The following is a 21,364-nucleotide window of genomic DNA, read 5'->3' on the forward strand; positions in this document are numbered from 1 at the left end:
AATTTCCCATGTGGCCAAATGATATCAGCCTGGGAAAAACAATTCTGGATCCCCATGCATATACCATTATGGCTGATTCTATACAGTTTGCTTAAGCACATTAACAAAACGGGGCAGAAATTTCCAGAAAAGATTTTGAATAATCTTTTAGAATGATTTCATTTTCATTTGAATTGATCTGAGTAGAATTATTTATTTATTAATTATTCATTTATTTATTATTATTATTATTATTATTATTATTATTATTATTATTATTATTTGTATTCAGTACTGCAGTAGGTAGCATATGTGTAAGATAAGAGATTCTTAATACTTAGTGACCAAAGAGTATAGTAGAAATATTCCTAAATAAGTACAGTAATTTATGTTCTTCTTTACACACCACTAGTATGCATGTGCACTTATAGAAAGTTAAAAAGAGCTGAGCAATCTCAATTGCGTACACAACAGAGATCTAATAGTTTATACAGCTTTAATCTACAGAGTTAATTTAAATTGTTACCTTATTGCTACTTTATTGCATATAAAATGCATCAGTGGCAGGGCATCTGATACCTCAGTAATTCTGTTAATGGATTCTGCTGTTTGATTCTTCAGTATTAGTGTATTACACCTGTTTTGCTGATGTCAGCTCACCAGCACAGCATATAGCACATATAAAGTCAGCTCTTTCTCTGTCTGTCTGTCTGTCTGTCTGTCTGTCTGTTCATCATTCCAGAAAACATCACCTGCCTGGCTGAATTAGGAATCACCACGTCAGAGAGTGTTGGAACGAGGTGTAACTGAGACAACAACTCCCTTTATATCCAGTTTACGCTGATGTTCTGGAGCGATAACACTGATCAGTAAAGCTTGATGGTTGGCATTCTGCTCAGGGTAAAAATTGCTTTTATTTGCTACACAAATTCCACAGTGTCCCATTTTCTTGCAGGATTGATGTATGTGGTTTGGAATTACATTTATTAAAAGGTAATACAGTCCTTTCCCAGAGAGCGAAATGCCAAACAAGGGTGGTAAACACTGTGGCCTTGTGTTCAGTCCCATAGCAGGTTTGTTTTTCCTGAACCTAATACATATTGATCCCTGAGATAGACGATTTTAGACACTACATTTATTGTTAGCACCCCAAAAGACAACAACAACAACAACAACAACAATAATAATAATAATAATAATAATAATAATAAAAATTCTAAAATTACTTTAAAGCTCTATTATTACAGTCCAATCTGCTTAAAGGCATGACAAACAGATTTTGCTAATGGTTTCCTTGATGGCGTGACATTATACTACAACATAGTAGGTGTAGGTGCATAACATTAATGTAAGAGGGAGGAAATGGAGAAGTAGTGGTAGCTACTTAATTTTTCAGATTAGAGCCGTTAAAATTTTTGTACTGCTAATTTTTAATTTAGTCCACTAAATTACTGTTAATAGCATTAATTAAATAGTGTGTTCAGGCTCTGAGTTACTGATCAGAAGGTCGGCGACTCGTTTCCTGGCTCTGCTAAGTTACTGCTGTTGGGCCTCTGAGCTCGGTCTACTAACAAAGCTGCGTAATGAGAAGAATAAAGAATTTCACTGCACAGCCATATATATGTGACAAACAAAGGCTGATCTTAATTTAATAGCGAGGCACTATATGTTACATACTTATTGGGGCTAAGCCATACTCACATATTCATTACCAGTGTTGGGTGTAACGCATTAGAGTACTTGGATTACTTTTTTGATGTAACAAGTGATCTTATGTGTTAGGGCCGCCATTTAAGTGCTCAGTTATTTAGTTATATTTTCAACAGATTTTTTATTATTTTAACAGATTATGGGCCAAACTTCGCTGAGTGATGATGGTAGAATAATTATAAAGGTCTTGACTAAAACAACATGCATAAGGAATCACAAAGAAGTTTTCATTTCTGCAATAGAAAAGTACTCAAACTAGTTACTTTTATCAGAAGGTAATTCTGTAATGTAACTAATTGCTTTTTAATGACGGTAATTTTGTACTATAATTAGTTACTTTAAAGAGTACCGTCCCCCAACACTTTTATTACGTACCACTCAAATTCCAACGTTGATACAAGTTTTAAGCACGGGAAAGCTCATGATAATTTAGACAGTAATCAATGTTTAGGGTCATATCTTAGTGCAAATGTTTTCAGCAATTCAATAGCACATCTGGGGAAAATATTTACCCTCCCGTTGCATCAGATCTGATGCTCATGTTACAAATGTTCATGTTTACGATATCTCCAGTGTGATCTCAGTAGACCTGGCACAAGATCCACAACAGGATCATTTTCAGGAGCATTTAGTGCACCTATAGACTTTATCACTCACTCTATTGATGCCATCAGACTGGAGTCCAATATTCATGTAATACATATTGCCACACATTTACGTAGCATTAAAGCAGAATTCATCGTCACTTTGGTTTAAACCTTTATAGAGTTTATGTTATGTGGTTTGGCAGAATAAGCATAAACACACTAAGCAGTCGTAAAGATTTGGCAGATTAATGTGAATGTTATGGAGCTGATATATACCTGACAGACTAATGATGACACTAAATAAAAGGCTATAACCCGTTTCTCTGCCAGGGACTTGATTGCATTGTATTTGCGCAGAAAAAAAAAAAAAAAAAGCAGACAGCTTATTGTCTCATGCAGCAAAATCAGTATTATCTGAATTTAACCGCAGGATAGCACTGAACTGCGATTCACCCACCTACTGCAAAAGAGACAGAGGAAGAGCGATAGCTACGACACCAGCTGAGAGAACGTGTCAGGGCATGCATCTTCAATGTCACCTGGGTCTCACTGTCAAACCACACAAATAACTGAGATTTATGCACTGCATGTCGATAGTGTCACCGAGCAGGGTCCTTTCCGCTGGAGCAGACAAAGGATTATGGAAACTATGCTTAAGACACTGTCGGAGTGACAATGAATGCCAGAGCTCCAGAGTGACCCAAAGAAGAGGAGATTTTCATTTCACAGAAATCGTGATAGAAGTGAAGAGAAGTCATAGAAGCAGACTGGAACATCTGTTAGACAGGACTTGTGGTTGGTCTATTAGAGGAGAACTGAAGAGAAAAGGTAGGATAATTATATAGTGTAAAAGCCTGAATAAGAACAGGAGGGTTGAGGGATGGACTGTCAGACGGGAACAGAGGCATAGTGATTGGACCGACAAGGGGAGAGAGAGAGAGAGAGAGAGAGAGAAGGAGAGAGAGAGAGAATCAAGTGACTGAACTGTAGCAATTCTGCCTGTGGTGTGCTGAGGGGAAGCTCAGCATGATAGTGTGTTTGTGTGCGTGTGTGTGCGTGTGTGTGTGCGTGCGTGCGTGCCCCTCATGTGTAAATAGAACTGAGACTATATAGGTGTGTGTTTGCTGCTGACACCAGGCTTTATTTTGACAGGAAAGGGTTTTTGAAGTTTTATTGAGCCCTTGCTGCATCTGCCTACGGAAAGCCAAGAAGGTCAAAACGCAGATGACGAAGATGTCTCATCTGGAATCATTCCAGAGCAGCTCCAGGCGAGAAAAGGAGAAAATAATAACAACTTATTTTTGTTTCTCTCCTACTCCTGAGCCTGGAGTCACACCGAAATAAGTCTGAATCCACCGTCGATGGCTAGAGCAGTGCGGTCGGAGAGCAACGTCTTTTCTATAAGACCAACATTCAACATTCCAGAAACGAAATCCAATTGAGTGTTTCGCATTGCTATTATTGTAACTGTCAGATTCACTTCTTACTTACAAAGATGAAGATACAAATGAATTGCCAGCTATCTACTCCTCCCTTCCCCTGAGCCCCCCTCCTCTTGCTCTCACTCTAGCTCTCTCACTCACAATTTCCCTTTCTTTCTCTCTCTTGATAATTACGATGGCACAATTTTACGGTTTTCTTGCTCTCATAAAAAGGCACTGCAGACTGCCAAGAGTGCAGCAAATATTCTATCTGTTTCTTTCTCTCCTCTGACTGTTTTGAGAAAACAGTGGGCATCAGAAGAAGTATATCTGAATTTGTTGGATCAGTGTTATAGAATGGATTCACACATTCATTAACACACATTTCTTTGTACAGCATACATGGAACTAAAAAATGAGAGGAGAAATAATCATTTTCATCCCTGGGAAGAAATAAATATTGCATGCTTTTTTAAGGTCAGGGCTCAAGTGTTTTATGTGTAGGTGTATGTGTGAAGTCTGTGTATGTCCAGTGCTGTGAAAAAGTATTTGCTCCCTTCCTGTTTTTTTTTGCGCATATTTGTCACACTTTCAGATCGGATTATACAAATTTTAATATTACATGAAGACAACCCGAGTAAATACAAAATGCAGATTATGAAGGATGATTCTCCCCTTGCTAAATCATGAATGACCTGTGATTTACATGCATTTTTTTGGAAACTTCATTTAAATTTCACTTGCCAGACCCAGGCCTGATTACTTCCAGACCCGTTGAATCAAGAAATCACTTCAATAGAACCGGCTGACAAAGTGAAGCATGGTAAACAATCTCAAAAAGCAACACACCATGCCATGTAAAGAAATTGAAGAACAAATAAACAACTAAATGGCTGATATTTCTAAGGTTTTGGGAGTCCAGTGACCATGGGGAGAGCCATTATCCATAAAAAGAGAAAACATGGAACAGTGAACCTTCCCAGGAGTGGCCGGCCTACCAAAATTACTCCAAGAGCACAACAACAACTCATATGGGAGCACATAAAACATAAAAGGACCCAGAACAACATCTAAAGAACTGCAGGCCTCACTTGCCTCAGTTAAGGTCAGTATTCATGACTCAGCAATAAGAAACAGACTTTAAAAAAAATGGCATCTATTGATCTATTGAGAGTTCCAAGGCTAAAGCCACTGCTGACCAAAAACAACACAAAGGCTTGTCTCACATTTGCCAAAAAAAGCTGGATTGTCCCAAGATTTTACTGCCAAATATCCTGTAGACCGGTGGCTCAAAAGTTTTGGGCATCTGTTACATCTGATTCAACGTCTAGCATTCAGTCTGATTGAGATGCTGTGGCCCTCAAATATGGCTGAATTAAAACTATTTTGTAATTGTACCTATTTTGAGTGTGGGCCAAAATCCCTCCATAGTGAAGTGAAGAACTCATTACCAGTTATCGCAAATGCTTGATTGCAGCTGTTGCTGCTAATCAACACTGTACTGTGTTTCGGAACACCTGACCATCACCTGGTTCTTCCTTAAACCATTGCCAAAAAAAAAAACATTTACTGCCCTTTTGTCTTTTTTCAGTTTTTTCTTTTACATGGGTCGCTTAAACAAGTGAATCAGATTTTCCCTTTATTGTAATATTATATAGGAAGATACCTTGCCTTTAGATTGTTCTCTGGATGAATGGAGCTCAGTAGTAGCTCATTTACTGTACATAGTCTACATTTACATGTCAAGCCACATTTTTAATTCCATTATTTTGGTCAGTTTGGATTTGCATGTCATGACAGTTCATGTTCATAATTACGGTACTTACTTTACAAAGTGACTTTTACCTGACTCTAATGTGGATGGGGCTGGCCGCTGAAACACATATTAATACATCTTTAATTGAGCCATATGGGTTAAAACAGGTCATATCTGTCCATGCCGTAATTAATTTCAAAGAACAGATTTTAGAAAAAAACATGCTTGGGATTTAGCTCTGGATAACAAGCAGTTAGTTGTCTGTATTTGTTGCAGTCCAGAAGCAGAAAGAAAGCCAGACGCCGCACCTTTAGCTGTTTTAGCAGCTGTTGCTAGTTGCTTTTGCTTACTGATGACGTAAAAAGTCGCATTAATTCCAATCTGCCTGTTTTCATTCAAGTTGCATAGAAGTGACTCCATCCGATTGAAACACATCAAATCTGTGGCACATTACGTAAAAAAAAAAAAATCAGATTTTCGACACTCCAATTTAATTACATTTTATTTGTATAGCGCTTTTAACAATTGACATTGTCGCAAAAAAACAGCTTTACACAAACAAAAGAATTATCGAAATGGAATGTATGAATTGTGAATGTATATAAATCAAAATAATAAGATTTACCCCTGATGAGCAAGCCGAGGACGACAGCGACAGTGGCAAGGAAAAACTCTGAGATGACAGTAGGAAGAAACCTTGAGAGGAACCGGACTTAACGCGTCATACTGTGTAAGACTGGAAGTTCAGTATAACAGGAGATGTGTTTAAGTTAATATGAATTCCAGTTCATTATTGGAGGCTCAGGTAGACTATAGGAAACTCCAGTCCTGAACTATTGAGCAACTGCAGTCATGAGTTCTCAGCCTGGTAATGTGAACGTAGTCATAGATACTGAAACTGTGCATTTGGAGAAGTGAAATAAAGGGAGTTACTGTATAACATACAGTAGGTATAAAAAATGTATTATCTGATGCATATTTCAGTCATTGCATTAACAGACAGCTCTGAGACCCATGTTAACTTGTTAAAGAAATATGGAACATTTTGAGATTTACCTCTACTGGAACTAAGGGTCCCAAACATTTAGCATGAATAAAAAATAAAGCATAAAAACATAGCTCATAACTTTTTGTGCATAAGTGGCTTGCACAGTGATCTGACCTCAACTGAACTGACTGCCTTTGGAATGAAATTAAATCTGACTGTGTGCCAGGCCTTCTCACCCAACATCAGAGCCTTCTCTCGGTAATGCTCTTATGGCAGAATGGGCACACATCCCCACAGCCCCATTACGAAATCTACTGGAGAGCTTAGACTGTTATAGCAGCAAAGGTGGGACCAAGTCCATATTCATTCCCATGCTTTTGGAATGGGATGTTCAAGGACAGAGGTAAAATGGTCAAGGTGGCGATGTCACTTATGCACTCTATGTAGAGTCTGTAGTGTATGTGTGTATGTATGAAAGGGATAAAGGGCTCTTAGTTCACAAAATTTTCCTGCGCTGTTGTTTTTTGGTATGAAAATATGCAAGCTTGATAACAGCATGCAGATTAGATAGATAGCAACATTATGCTACTTTCTAATAAGAAATGCTTAGTCTGTCCATTTTGCATGTTTGCGGTAATTAATATGCAATTCTTACAAAAACAAAACAAACAGATAGACCACAAAGATTAAAATAGATTAATTCATCCTCTTCAGCATGATTAGTTTAGCACCCTTGGTATTTGAGGATCATTTTGGGAACTGCAATTGTGTGTAAATTAACCCAGTTGAAGGTTAGGTATTACATTTGCATAAGCCTGTTTCCACTAGTTGATAATAAAATGAAGTGCTAGTTATGTAAGTAAATGTGTGTCTGTGAGCCTAGGATTACTGCCAGGGGTAGCCTAAAACACCGAGATACTGTACCTCTGTGTGAGCGTGTGTGTGCGTAGAATGATATACTCACTTTATTTGGAACACATGCACACATATTCATGGATGCATTTATACTATAGTGCAATGTAAAACATCATGAAGATACCAGATGGCATGAAGGGTAATGTTCATATCAAACAAAAGATTGGGGAAAATTTTATGCCTGTGATTTTGAACATGACAAAATTATTGATGGCATGGGAGCTGGTTTGAGTATTTGAATGGAATTGAATTTAATATCCTTATTGTCATTTTGTTCTGTGCATACAATGAAATTGAACCTTCTTTCTTAACTCCTGATCTCCTGTGATTGGTCTCTAAAGTTTACTCCTACAGTATGGTGAGCAGCAGATTAGTAGATGGAAAAATGTCAGTGAGCAAGAGCAATATAGAAAAGCCAGAGTAGTTGAAAATAGAGTAACTCAGATAACCACTCTGTACAATTGTGGTGATCAGAAAAGCATTTTAGAGACACATCACATTTTGAGTGAGATTTCAACAGCAGGTTTGAACAGCAAAACATCACATCCAGTTCCATTTCTGTCATCCAAGAACCGAAAGCTAAGGCTGCAGTGGGCATGGGCTCAAAAAAAAAAAAAAAAAAAAACTGAACAGGTAAAGCTAAAAAATGAACCATGATTTTCGCTTAAGCACAGAGATGGTGCCAAATTCTAATCCCACCAACAGCATAAATTAATGAACCCAACTTGCCTTATGTGAACAGTACAGGTTGGTGGGGTGGTGTTATGTTTGGTGAATGTCCTATTTAAGTATTATTGTTTTGTGCGGCCACCATTTCCCCATCTTCTAATCACTACAGTATCTTCATTGACCATGTCATGAAGCAAAAATTGTCTTAGACTGGATTCATGAAACTAGTGAGTTCAGAGCTAGTTTTTATTTATAATGTGATTACAGTATAGTTTTTAGCTTGGCACGGTTTCAAAAAATACATACTGTATACATTTGGCAGACGCTCTTATTCAAAGCGACTTACATTTTTTCCCCATTCAATCTCATTATACATCCAAGCAGTTAAGGGCCTTGCTCAAGGGCCCCAACCGTGGCAACTTGGTGGTTGTGGGGTTTAAACCTGGGATCATCCGAACCCTAGTCCAATGCCTTAACCACTGAGCTACCCCTGGCCTCATGGACACTTGGGTTTTACATAAAAAACTGGGGTCAGTAGTCAAACCAGGGTCATTCACTACTGCACAAAATACAACTGGAAGGCCATAGAAAAATATTGAGTAATATGGAACCTTATTTTTATCTTTCTCCGCCTTGTAGAAATATTACAGTCTTGTCAGAATTAAGTAGGAAAAAGTTACTTAGCCTCCAGCCTAACTGTCTTTTTAAACACCTTTTGTAAGTCATAAGTTCGTCAGCTGATTTGGGTAAAGCATACAGGTATGTCCATACATAGCCAGGTATTTTTAAAAAACGAGATTCTTTTTATTTTTAAAAGATTCAGTCCACTAGACCTGCATTTTAAAAATGTCTTTGTCCACATGAAAATGCAAAACGTCCTGTTAAGTGCTGTTATAAGCATCCCTAATCAACAGAGTGCCAATCAGAAACCTAGACAAAACGTCATTACCGGTTGTGCTATGTAAAAGTCTGTCTCGTCTCGTCTGCGGGGTCTGTATCGTCAGAGTTTTGAATATAGCAGCAGTGAACTTTGTAGTACATTCAGGCACCTCTGTTCGTTAATGTAATGTGCGAGTAGCTGTGCGTGTATGAAGATGTTTGTAAAAAAATCCTGTAAGCAAGGTTTACACAGTCACTAGTTTACGTAAATCCACCATTGCACCAAATATCCTTATAAACAAAGCTGACGTGAAATCAAGGAGACTAGCACATGATGATGATTACATTACAACAAACCAAAATCTCCGTTTCCCCTGTCCACTGAAGACCACTGAAAATAGAGTTTTGGAAAATCTTCACTTTGGAATGAGTTTTCCAAAAGCTCAGTTTTTAATTATCAAAACTACGTTTGCATGTGGATGAAAGGCCGGATAAAATTGTAAAATTCCAATTTATAATTATTATAATTTCCCTTTGTAAGTAAGAAATTATCCATCCATCCATCCATCCATCCATCCATCGAAACGCACACATTTGCAAAACCTGAGTGAACTATTTCCTGCATGTGATTTCATTTCTACTGTAAGTACAGGATTCAGTTGGAATCTTGGAGATGTTGTCAAGATAAAAACATCAAGTCACTGATAATTCATACAGTTGGCATTTGTGCATCAGTGTCTGTCACATTCCTAGTAAGGTTTAAATCTAAGATTATTTTAATCATTTTCTATTAGAGTGCAGTAATAAGCTGAGTCTTTCTATACTTTAGTTATGCAGCTTTTTCTTGCTTCCATGCAATCTGGAACGCCACCTTTGTAATTTGGTGCCATTTACTTTCTACATTTTAAAAGGTCCTTTAAAAAAAATTATAATTATACCCAGGTTCAAGTTATTTTTCTGTAATTACAGTATATTCGAATTAGGCGACATTATTATTATCCAGTGTATAGCAAAGCATTACATTTTTTGCATTCAGTCACTTGATTAATTTCTCTGGAGTTAAAGGGGAAACCAATAAACTGAAGTTTTGTCAATAAAGCTGAGAACACTAGAGCTGTTGTGATTGTGCAGCTAATATGCTTGTAATGGCTGAGATGCAATACATACGAAATGAGGCACTCGGTTAATTTTAGATTGTGGGAGGATGACTATGTTGTATATCTACACTAAATAAAAGTATTAAATTAACAGTACGCCCACCGTTGTGACTGGCCCCATTATATCCGAGTGATGCCCATTGAGGCGCAAAAATGATGCTCTCATTGAGTCTTTGGGGATAGCCCCGTTTAGAGTTTCATACTCATTTGTTCTAATTTAAATTACAGTTAGACAAGTACATTTATTCCCTGCTTTCTGATATTTTTATTTTCAAAAAGAACTAGATGCAAGAGATATAATGCTTACTGGTACTGTATTAACATTAAAGCCATGACGTGTTTAAAATGGACTATTTTATGTTATGCAGTTTACTACAATAAACTTTCAGAGATTTTCTGTATCTTTGTTTATGTTGGGGAAAAGACAGTGACTCAATAGAATGAAATCTGGAATCTGAAATCTGATGCCTCAAGGCAGTTAGCAGATGGTCGATGTAGCCTGTTACTCTGCTGCCTGGCCGAGGCCCTGGAATTATCAGCTATTAACTATGCCTTTAAAAGACTATAAGCTAAAGTACATAAAATATGAGCAGCACCTTACCAATTCAAATGGATACCATCCCTCCCTAAACGGCCAGTTTTTACTCTAAAAAGAAGCCCGATTGCCCATATCACACTTTTTTTCCCCCAGAGCACTACCTGGAGATTGAGCAGTTCAACACATACAAATGCAGCTGTTAAATGCAGAATATAATGAAAACTTTCAGGAACGGGAGAAAAAGAGAAAAGCCAAACGTCAAGAATCTCCTGGCAAACAGATTTAAAAACAAGAATTTTTGTGAGGAGAACTAATGCCATAGGGTGCATTTTAAGCACAGCAAGGCGTGATTTACTGGTTAACTGCAAGGTCAGTACACTGATTTACAAAGTTGGGAAAAAATAATCTTCAACCACAAGGTCACTCTAGAGTTTTCTGGTTACTCATGTCTGCAAAGCAAGCTTATAGTTAACGCACTTAACTTCCCAACTTTCGCTGAAGCCAATCGTAGTTTTCAGAGATAGCTATTTCAATTCTGTATCTTGCAAAGGCTTATGAGACTCCAAGGGAGTCCAAGAAAGAGCTTTCAGTCTAGGCTCCTAGGGGACCATGGTAGGTGGAGATGTCTCATTCCCATTAGAAAAGCAGTAAAAAGCAAATGAACCATGGAAAATGGCATCCAAGGTGCAAGTGATAGCTAACCATTTCTGTACCTAGTGTGGACTGGGATTGTACTTTAAAGCAGGCAATGTCCAGGGCCAGCTGATGAGTTAAGCACAATTTGCAAAACCACATAAACAGGATCTGTGTGCTTCAATCTCTTGCGTTTAGAGGTGTTTCCTCAACATCAAAGTTGCAGTTCTCATTTGGTGATTCAGCTCAAGAGGGCTATCTATTTAAAATAGCAACCTGGTTAAGAAAGATGATGCATGGGTGTTCTGACAACTGGGGAAACAATGCTTCGCTCTGTGACAAATACAACATTTTGTGACCTAGTTTCTGAATTCTATATTATGCTCTAAAAATCAGCAGGTGTGGGGGAAAACTATTGTGATAGGGATGCCCTGTGTCTCCAGCAAGCCAATACCTGGGCTTATTGAACTGAGACAAGAACATGTTTCAGGCTGTGGCATTTGGGTTCCAACTACTGGACAATACTGTATAATCACTTATGGTAACTCTAGACTAACCTGGATGAATCACTATCATCAATACTAACATCCAGAATAGACACCCATACCCAGTATTTTGGAACCCATTCAAATACCAATAAAAATGTGTGGTCTGCTTTTACAGGCATATGGCCAGTCACCATAATATGGGTAAAGTTGGTGGGTATGTCTCAAATATTTAACTTCTTTATAGGGGACATGGGAGCAACTTGTCCAAGCCCAGTAGTATCCTGATTCCACTGGGCATCAGAGGAGGAATCACTGCTTGCATACATTATGGAAATACCTGTGATGTATGGAAAAGGCTAAAGAGCAGTATTCAGATTTATAATAATAATAATAATAATAATAATAATAGTAATAAAATCATCATCATAATAATAATAATCTTTTAAGTGTCTGTGGTCTTTGGGAAGGGAAACAATTACAACACAGATTTATGTACTTTAACTATTTGTTTCATAAAGCAAATGTTTTAAGCAGCTATATTGCTTACAAAAATGTTTAAATCATTAAATAAAATAATTTTTTAAAACCATGGAATCTACCCATTTTTGCAACAAATCTTTTGTGAAAAAGGTTGTGTTGAGACCTCCAGTCATAAAAAGGCAGGGACTGGGAGCAGAACTGCAGTTTCTTTCCCTACAGCAATGTCAGAATTGCTGTATAGAGCCCACTCCAGTGAATCATTAAATTTAGCCATGTCTGCTGCCAAGTCATAATTCATCTAGAGAGTTCACTGGACGTGGGTGTTTCTGACTAGAAAGCTGTTAATGCTGCAGGGCTTGGGCCAGATGTTGAAGTCAAACATGGTACCCTTGATTTGCTTGGTGCTGAGGCAATGAGCAGAAAACTGGCGCCCATCTTTGACTTCCAAGAAATGCATATGTTGACTACATGAGTATCAAACTTGGTGCAGAGTTATTTGTGGCCAATCAATTCGACATACCAAGAAATCCCATCAAAGTGAAGAAAAATATGTGTGGAGTTAACAGTGTCTCCAACCCTATACATTCAGCAGGCTCAGCTCTAAATAGTACATGGTACAGTATGTTACTGAACAATAACTCAACCCAAGGTAGCAGCAGGTTAGCTACAGTTGTCTTAATGGCGGGGAATGTGGAATATCTGTTTTAGAAGCTTTCACAGCGGGTTTAAGCTGTGTTTCACTTCTGAATATTTCCTTGAGATCTGAACTTGCCAAAGCTATAATGAGCAAGAAACACACAAAAGCCTAGAGTAAATGTTGTTTTCCCCTTCTTCTTTTGCCCCTCACCATTGACATTTGCACACTGGGCGTCATTTACACAGTTCCTCTTTGTAAATCTCCTTTCGCATTCTCACTAACTGCGAAAGCAATTTATCAGATTGGACATTCATCGTTGGTGTATGAACAAAATAGTTTGTTTATCATCTTTAATTATTTGTATTTTTTTGTAATTCAACCAGCAATATTATACTGTAGTGTCATTTCTTTACTTGTATAGTGAGTTGAAGAGTGAAGGTCCTGCAGAACAAGCCTGTATACAGAAACACTTACTGAATTCTTGAGTAAAGTCCCAAAGGTGCAATTTCTAAATTCATGAACTAGGAAATATAAAATCTTATACCTACATTTCCACTTTTGTGAATGGTTGTATTGAGCCTTATGATCATGACCTTATAAAATTCGAGTTGAGTCAGCATGCTGCAAAGTACATTTCTCATTTGGGGTTAGTGCTGCTTTCTGTACTGCAAGGCTTGATTCTACATTTCTGTATTGTACAGTACACTCACATCAATAGGCCATGGTCTGCATTAATTCCCTGTAATTTGTGCATGTCAGCCCACCAATGTGCAATCTACAGGGTGCCTCAAAACTCTCCATACTTTCTAGCAATTGTCTTACATTTTTTTTTATACTTAGAAGAATGCATCGAAATGGTTCTAATGGCTTGATCGGTGAGCCGTCGCAAGATTGTGATAGATGAGCGAGAACAATTACATGCATAACACCAGATGTGTTAATATGTGGGAGAGACAACTGTCTGGGTTTACAAAGAAATGGCAATCATGTACTATAAAAGCTGTTTTGTAAATACAAAGCATTAATTTTCCCTATGTGAAGAGACTTTTGGGACACCCTGTGGATTTACTCATTTGTGTGCAACAAACAGCACTCTCTTCAAACTTCCTGTGTGATTCCTTTGTGGTGTGCTGTTGTCAACAGATCCACAAATCTTGAGAAACTACACGGCGAAATTACTACATCTACTGTACTTTGTGCAGCGCATAAACACTGACAAACATACTGTATGGAGCTAACATGGTAGAAAGATATATGGTAACATGTACTGTAATAAATTTTTACTTCTTGTGCTACAGTATGTTGAGTCAAAAAGCTTCTCTGTCAGACACTTTTAATGGTTAACAGTGTACAAGGGCCGTTCAAGTCAAACTGGGACTTGCGGTAAAACTGATATTAACAGAAGACTTTAAGCACAGTATGGCGATGAGACTCTTAGCCAGAGTGAAATACTGTATTTGAACGGTGCAAAAGTTTTAAAGAAGGCCAGACTTTTTGAAAGGCTAAAAAGTATGGGGAGTTTTAAAACACCCTGTAGATTGGACACTGGTGGGCTGACATGCACAAATTACATGGAATTAATGCAGACCATGCCCTATTGTGTGAACGATGATTTTGGCTAAGGTAGTTCGGAGCCCACTCCAGTCATTCTCGTGAACATGCAGTGGGTGGAATGCCTGATCCGTGAAAATAAACGGATATATCTTGTCTTCAACTTGCAGAAGAGACACGTCTGTTTGTGGGAACTGTACACCCTATCTTTCAGAAACACTGCTTGCACATTAAAGGAACTCAACTCTGAGTTATTGCCACATCCCTCGTATAGTCCTGTACTCACTCAATGTGATTTCCTTTAAAGTTCTTCGCAGGCCAGCATTTTGAGCGTGAAGCAGGCAGTCCGATCATAGCTCCTGAGAAACCTTTTTAGCTTTCTACCTTGACTATCCAAGCACTAGTGAAACACTGGGATAGGTGCATTAGTGTAGCAGGGGATTATATAGAGAAATAAAGAGATTCTAACTGTGTTCTGTTATTCTGCCCCTTGATTTCACACGCAGCTGGCAATTTGGGAATGCCAATTTGTCTAATCTGCATGTTTCTGGACTGTGGGAGGAAACTGGAGTACCCGGAGGAACATGCAAAACTCCTTGCACATAGACCGCGAGACGGGAATCGAACCCGGACCCAGGAGGTGCGAGGCGACAGTGCTAACCATTACACCCGCTCTGCCCAGTAGTTTAACAGTTAATCAAAGTAGAATCCTGGATGACTGAATGACAGGTTTTGTGTCACACAGATCCATACAGATTTACACACACCTGTTTAAATTGCTGCTGCTGCTGAATAAAATGATGACAGTCAGGGTGACAATCCAAAACATAAAATGCCTGTCTACCTAACGAACGCTTATTGCCCAAAATGATGGTTGTTATGGAATTAAGTGTAATTTAAAGCTTATTCCACCAAGAGCTTAGCCCAGTAATAAACTATCTTGTTATTTACTTCACCAGGCATCTTTATGACCCTGTTAAGTGGCTTTACACTGTGTTTTTGTATTTAATCTTTTTGCATTCCCATGATGCTGGTTGTCTAGTTCTCCCTATTGTTCACCACGCTGCAGTTGTTTTCATGCATAGAAAGACCTCTCCCTTGGTCCATGCAAACAACAAAAACAAAGCACTAATTAGCGCACCTGCTAACCCTTGTTTGAAAAGGGTTCTCCATTATAATGTCATCGCTGATTGCATTGCACATGTGCACGAGTGGTTTACAGAGGTCATACAAATTAGGATAGTCGTCTTATACTCGATATACAGTACCATATATTAAATAGATTATATTATACAATATACAGTATTATAAATGCACACAAAAGTGGATAAAAGTCTAAAGCCATTTTTTTTTATTATTTAAAATTAGAAAGAAAATGTTCAGTTAGTTGAATATTTAATATTTGATTTTCTGCACTTTTTTTGTACCCCAATGTTCTGTAAATATACAGTAAGTGAATGTGTGATACTAGGCATGTTAGCTGATTTGCACAAAAGGTCCCGTTTGCCTTCTACTGAAATTTGTGTCCAGTTTTGATCAAAAATGGATCATAGGGTTTTACACAAACTTGTGAAGTCCATGCCTTGTTGAGTACACACAGCCATTAAAGTAGGGTGTGGTCGCTCAATATGTTAAGGAGTTACTGAACAGAAGGTTTTTGGTTCGAGCCCCTGCATTCATGGAATTTATATTCATGGACTTTTAAATACAAACGCTAACTCTCAGTACCATTAAATATCATAGCATATGGATATGGAATGTAGGAAGGTTCCTTGTTAAAATGCATTATGGCCATTGGCTGTTCATAACTTGGGAAAATCACAGTGGTTTTAAAAAGTGGGTTGAGTTGGAATGAATATGTTGTCAAAAGACAACACATTAGGATAGCTGATACAGTATCAGTAACTGCTCTCATGTATAATGAAATACAAATGTACGTCACTCTGGATAAGTGCTCCTGCCAAATGCTTAAATGTAAATTTGGGTCAGGGTTAAGGCATTGGACTACGGGTTGGTCCAAATCCCATAACCACCAAGTTGTCCCTGCTGGGCCCTTGAGCAAGCCCTTAACCTTTAAGCCTTAACTGTGTAGATGTGTGATGAGCTAAAAGCTTTAAGTCGCTCTGGATAAGGACGCCTGCCAAATGCCTAAATGTATATAATCAAAACTCAGCTCCTCTTACCTTCTTTACAGCTCAGTACAGTGACATCTTTCCTCGTACTAAACAATAACTTAATCTGTTGACCATTTTTTAAATTATTTTTTTCTGAGTCTTGGCTCTGTGTGCATGAAGTTTGCATATTCTCCTCGTGCTTGGTGGGTTTCATCCGGGGACTCCGGTTTCCTCCCACAGTCCAAAAAACATGCAGATAAGGTTAACTGGCATTCCTAGTTTTGTGAGTTAGTGTGTGTGTGCATGTGTGTGTCCAGTGATGGATCGGCACCCCATTCAGGGTGTACCCTGCCTTGTGCCCTAAGTCTCCTGGGATTGGCTCCAGGCCCCTGTTTACAGGATAAAACGCTATAAATGATGAGTGAGTGAATGAGTGAGTGAGTAAATGTTATTATACTGTATGTTAATGACACCAGGCTGTATGAACAACCTTAGGGTTCACGTTTCAGATTTCATTTAAGGAAAAGCACACTTGCTAAAATATGCACCAACTACATCAGCAATATGTTGCCGTTATAACCACTCAGATTCTCAAGTTACACTTGCATGTAAATTCGGACCAGCCACTGCTCTCTGAACACAAATTCAATTTAAATTGAATGTAAATTTGCATTAATTTGTGCATTTGGCTTTAAGGTAACCTCTGACAGATTTTTTTGTTTTTTTTTTGTCCGGACACTTGTACGATTGCTGAGCAGATGTGAGAAAGAAGGCAATCTGTATGGAAGTATTCTGAGCTCTAGGCAGTATAACTAACTGTGTGTGTAAATATCCTTAACACATTGCCATGCCCAAGGCTGCAGATTATGTCTATGTGTGCTATAAACAGGATGTGTCTTTAGGCTTTTACTTTTAACACTTGTCCTCTAGGGGGTGCTATAGGCTGATCAACTGTGTGAGGAATAATGCATGCATTTATTGTTAATTTATTTGTATTTTTTATTCTTAAAAGTGTTCTCACTTGTTTGACAGGGGGTGCTCTAGGCAGCAGACGGCGTCTCCATGAGGAGCAGTAGAAGATGCCGGAACTGCCAGCAGTGCTGCTGTCGATTCACGTCCACTTCCTGCTAGTTACTGTTCTTAACATGCCGCCTTGTTCTCTCAGCCAGACCCCTCTCCTGTCATCTGTGCGAATGGGTGAGTCGCACCACCTTCACGATGACATTGATTGAAATATTTAATCCTAAACAGATTATATTATGAGTGGGGATTAAATTTGGGATTTAGGTGCTGGGAGATGCTGGAGATGTTTGTAATGGGTACCAACTATGTGAGAATGTTATGCATCATTTTTGAAGAATACAATTTGACAACAGTTCTTTTTTTTTTAGTCATCAGTATACAATAGTGATGCTGCCGCTGGAAATTTGAGCTTGTGTCGGAACAGGATGGGCAAAAATGTTGTCCTTCACTTCATCTGAGTCACCAGGCAGGGGTCTTTTAAATATCCGCTTTGTTCAGCCAAATCCACACTTTGCCTTTGGCCTTTGCTTGGCCGCTCTTACTGCCACCACATTAAGCACAGAATTTTCTGCCATGACCTTTTGGAGTTGGCCCTTGAGAGGCAGAGTAAATCTCTCTCTCTCTCTCTCTCTCTCTCTCTCTCTCTCTCTCTCTCTCTCTTTCTCACTCACTGCACCTACTTCCTACTGGTCAGCGGCGATTTTGGATGACCGCTCTGCCTGTGGCCGTGGAGAGCGGTTGGCTCTAGCTTTAGCACGGGAGAACATCAACAGCGTGCTGGAGGGACCGGCTCGTGCTCGCGTCGACGTAGAAGTCTTCGAGCTCCAGAAAGACTCTCAGTACGAAACCACAGACACCAGTAAGTCTCATCCACACTCAAAAACACTAAATAAATTAGGAGTGAAATGTATCACTATAAGTGGATTGGGCAGCTCTATCTATCCATCAGTATGAGTTGGCCTTATTCAAAAGAAAAAATGAAGTGAGTTGGGGAAAAAAAAAAGGCCTGAGGAATTTTTTTCATATTTTTTTAGTGTGCCAGATTCTGCCTAAGGGTGTGGTTGCTGTGATTGGCCCCACCTCCAGTCCTGCCTCGGGTTCTACTGTCAGTCACATCTGTGGGGAAAAGGAGGTGAGTTGATTGTTAATTTGAAGGGTGTTCAAGTCAAACCGAGACTTTAGATTATTAGAAAATTACCTTTATTTCTCTATATAATAGTGCTTGAATACCAGCAAGGTAGAAATCTTTCTGACGATGCTGAAGCCATGATGCCCACTTCACATCTGAAATACTGGCCTCCCAGGAACCTCTTCAATAGGCCAAACATGTGGAAATCTCTTAGAGTGAGGTCAGGACTGTAGTGAGGATGTGGCAATAACTCCCAGCCAAGTGCCTGTCAAAGTGGTGTACAGTTCCCACAGACAGATGACTTTCACAAGTTGGTGACGAGTTATCTGTCAGCTTTCAGCAATCAGGTGTTGATGCTGAATGTTCATGAGAACGACTGCAGTGTTTTGCACTATTTAAATGTTTTCTGTGGCTAAGAGTCTCTCTACTGTATTGAGCTTGAAGTCTTATGTAAATGTCAAATGTTTTTAAGCCTTCATTCACGAGAAATGTCACCACCCAAGTCCCTGTTTGAGTTGAACGCCCTTCGTACTTTCAAAACAGGATGTACGCTAAGTATAGTATGATGTATACCAGTATAGTTTTTAGTATTACACACTAATTCTAAACAATCTCACTCGAACCTTCTCTTTTTCTTGTTCTTCTCTCTCTCTCTCTCTTTCTCAGATCCCTCATGTGAAGATCGGTCCTGAGGAGACTCCACGGCTGCCTTACCTGCGTTTCGCGTCCGTCACATTGTATCCTAGCAACGAGGATCTGAGCTTGGCCGTGGGCGCCATCCTACGCTCTTTCAGCTACCCATCAGCCAGTCTGGTCTGTGCCAAGGCCGAGTGTGAGTCTTTGATCTTTGCTCTCGCCATCAGTGTGTATGACCTGCCCAGAAGCTCCACACATGTCAAAGTGCCTTTCCAAATGAGTCACCACAGGGGTTGTATGGCCACTCAACTTTTGAAAAATATATTTTATGTAAAGCAAGTACAGACTCTCAAGATTCTGCTCTGAATAATTAATGCGATACAATAAGATGTTCCTTAATTAACTTTAACTCAGTATCCATAAGTGAATCAGTGTGAATATAGAACGTAGAAATAAATCCTGAAAGCTCCATCATATACTTCATCCATTGCTTCATTGCATATGGATTCATCAGTGTTGGTCAGCCCCAGTAGGGGAACGTCTCTACCCAGGAGTGTATCATATGTGGCGCATGGAAGCCTGATTAAATATCACTCTGTGTTGTGTACCAGCCTGGAAATATGTACATTAAGTGCCTTTTATATATATATACAGTTAAGCAAGTGTGAGCATGTGCGAGATCGTCAATTCACACGGCTCGGCTCTGACCTAGTTGGCTGCGCCGTGGTTGCCATGGCAGCAGAGTAGGTGCAACTTGCCACTCATCAAGCTCATTTAAAATGGTGGCAGGAGATGGAGAGACAGGCCAGCGGACCTTGCTCTACACATCCGCTTTCTGCTGTGTATATATTGGTTTTGTGTGGGATTCCGTATGTGTGAGAGAGAGATGCACAGTTGTTAATTAATGAGAATATGTTCATTTATTTCTCATTACAACCCAGTCATTATTCTGCCCTCTGATTGGACACGCTCGTGATCACCTCTGATTCTGCACACTCTATTTGATCTCTCTGTCTGGCTGCATCTGTTAGTGCGAACGGGCACATGAGAGAGGGGAGCCATTATACATCCGATTTAACAGCGCCGAGTCTGACCACAAGATGGCCACCTCTCGGACACACGCACCTGTGAATGTATTCAGTTATTCCGTAAAGGCTGTGGGGATACTTTTCCAGGACTATACAGTAGGTTTGATGAAAAAGGTTTTGCGTTATTGTAAGAAAACGGTAGAGCTGACCTTTGAGGCACGTTTCTAAGAACAACAATTGAAGTAAGAGAATAAAGCATCAAGTAATCCATAAAAAATGTTTTTTTTTTCTTTTCCTTGCTGCACTTGCTCTTTAGCCTTTAGTAAACCTATAATCCATAATCCAATGACATCGGTATTGCCCTTTATTATTTTCATAGGTGAATTGTGACTGCAGTTAGGGAGGTGTGCTATTTTTAGACACTTCTTCTTAGGCTTATTATTCATTTCTTCAGCTAAAAAGCATACGATTCAGGAGCTATTATAAATTAGTTCCTTTTTAGTCAGCAAAAGGTATAAGAAACAGGACCGAATGTTAGCCCAGACCTACCAAGAGATTGATTGTGGAATATGGAAGGGCTTTGGGACAAACCTGAAAGGGTTTCACTGTGGTAACAGAATTGGCTAATGGAACAAGAGCGGGTAATAATGAGTAAATATGAACCGAATTTCTCTGGACAACAATCTAATGATTGCAAATAGTGGAGTCTGACCTCCGAGTACTTGCTTTGTTGACTGTTAGGATTTAGTTACTGTACTTTCTGCTGTTCATCACCTTCAGTTTTCATTGTCGGGGAAAAGAGAGAAAGAGAAGCTGAAAGACGGCATGAATAGTACTAATGCACAAAAAACAGAGTCGGTGAAATCCACTGAGAATATATCTGGGAAGGGTTGCTGCAGGAATCAGTGAGTGGGTGAGAGGAAGCTACAGGAAGGGGGGATGAAGAAGTGCTGGGGGAGTTAAAGGGAGAGAGAGAGAGAGAGAGAGAGAGAGAGAGAATGAGAGCATGTAAGTGAGTGCATTGATTTCTCTCCTCCCTCAAACTA

The 21,364-nt window shown here is 39.1% G+C and overlaps 1 protein-coding gene across 3 annotated transcripts in view; it reads left to right on the forward strand.

The window, feature by feature from the left end:
* grik5 (glutamate receptor, ionotropic, kainate 5) overlaps nucleotides 1-21,364 on the forward strand; it is a 94,814-nt gene that overhangs the window by 54,211 nt on the left and 19,239 nt on the right. For 2 of the 3 annotated variants that reach the window (XM_053494400.1, XM_053494402.1), the window contains exons 3-7: nucleotides 722-879; nucleotides 17,535-17,699; nucleotides 18,220-18,384; nucleotides 18,560-18,657; nucleotides 19,321-19,486. In XM_053494400.1, coding sequence (XP_053350375.1) covers nucleotides 17,582-17,699; nucleotides 18,220-18,384; nucleotides 18,560-18,657; nucleotides 19,321-19,486 — 547 coding nt within the window. In that variant the 5' untranslated portion in view covers nucleotides 722-879; nucleotides 17,535-17,581. The remainder of the gene's footprint in view (nucleotides 1-721; nucleotides 880-17,534; nucleotides 17,700-18,219; nucleotides 18,385-18,559; nucleotides 18,658-19,320; nucleotides 19,487-21,364) is intronic. The other variant, XM_053494401.1, reaches the window with a different exon arrangement.

This window comes from Clarias gariepinus, chromosome 4 (genome assembly GCF_024256425.1).
Source record: "Clarias gariepinus isolate MV-2021 ecotype Netherlands chromosome 4, CGAR_prim_01v2, whole genome shotgun sequence".
Lineage (NCBI taxonomy): Eukaryota > Metazoa > Chordata > Actinopteri > Siluriformes > Clariidae > Clarias > Clarias gariepinus.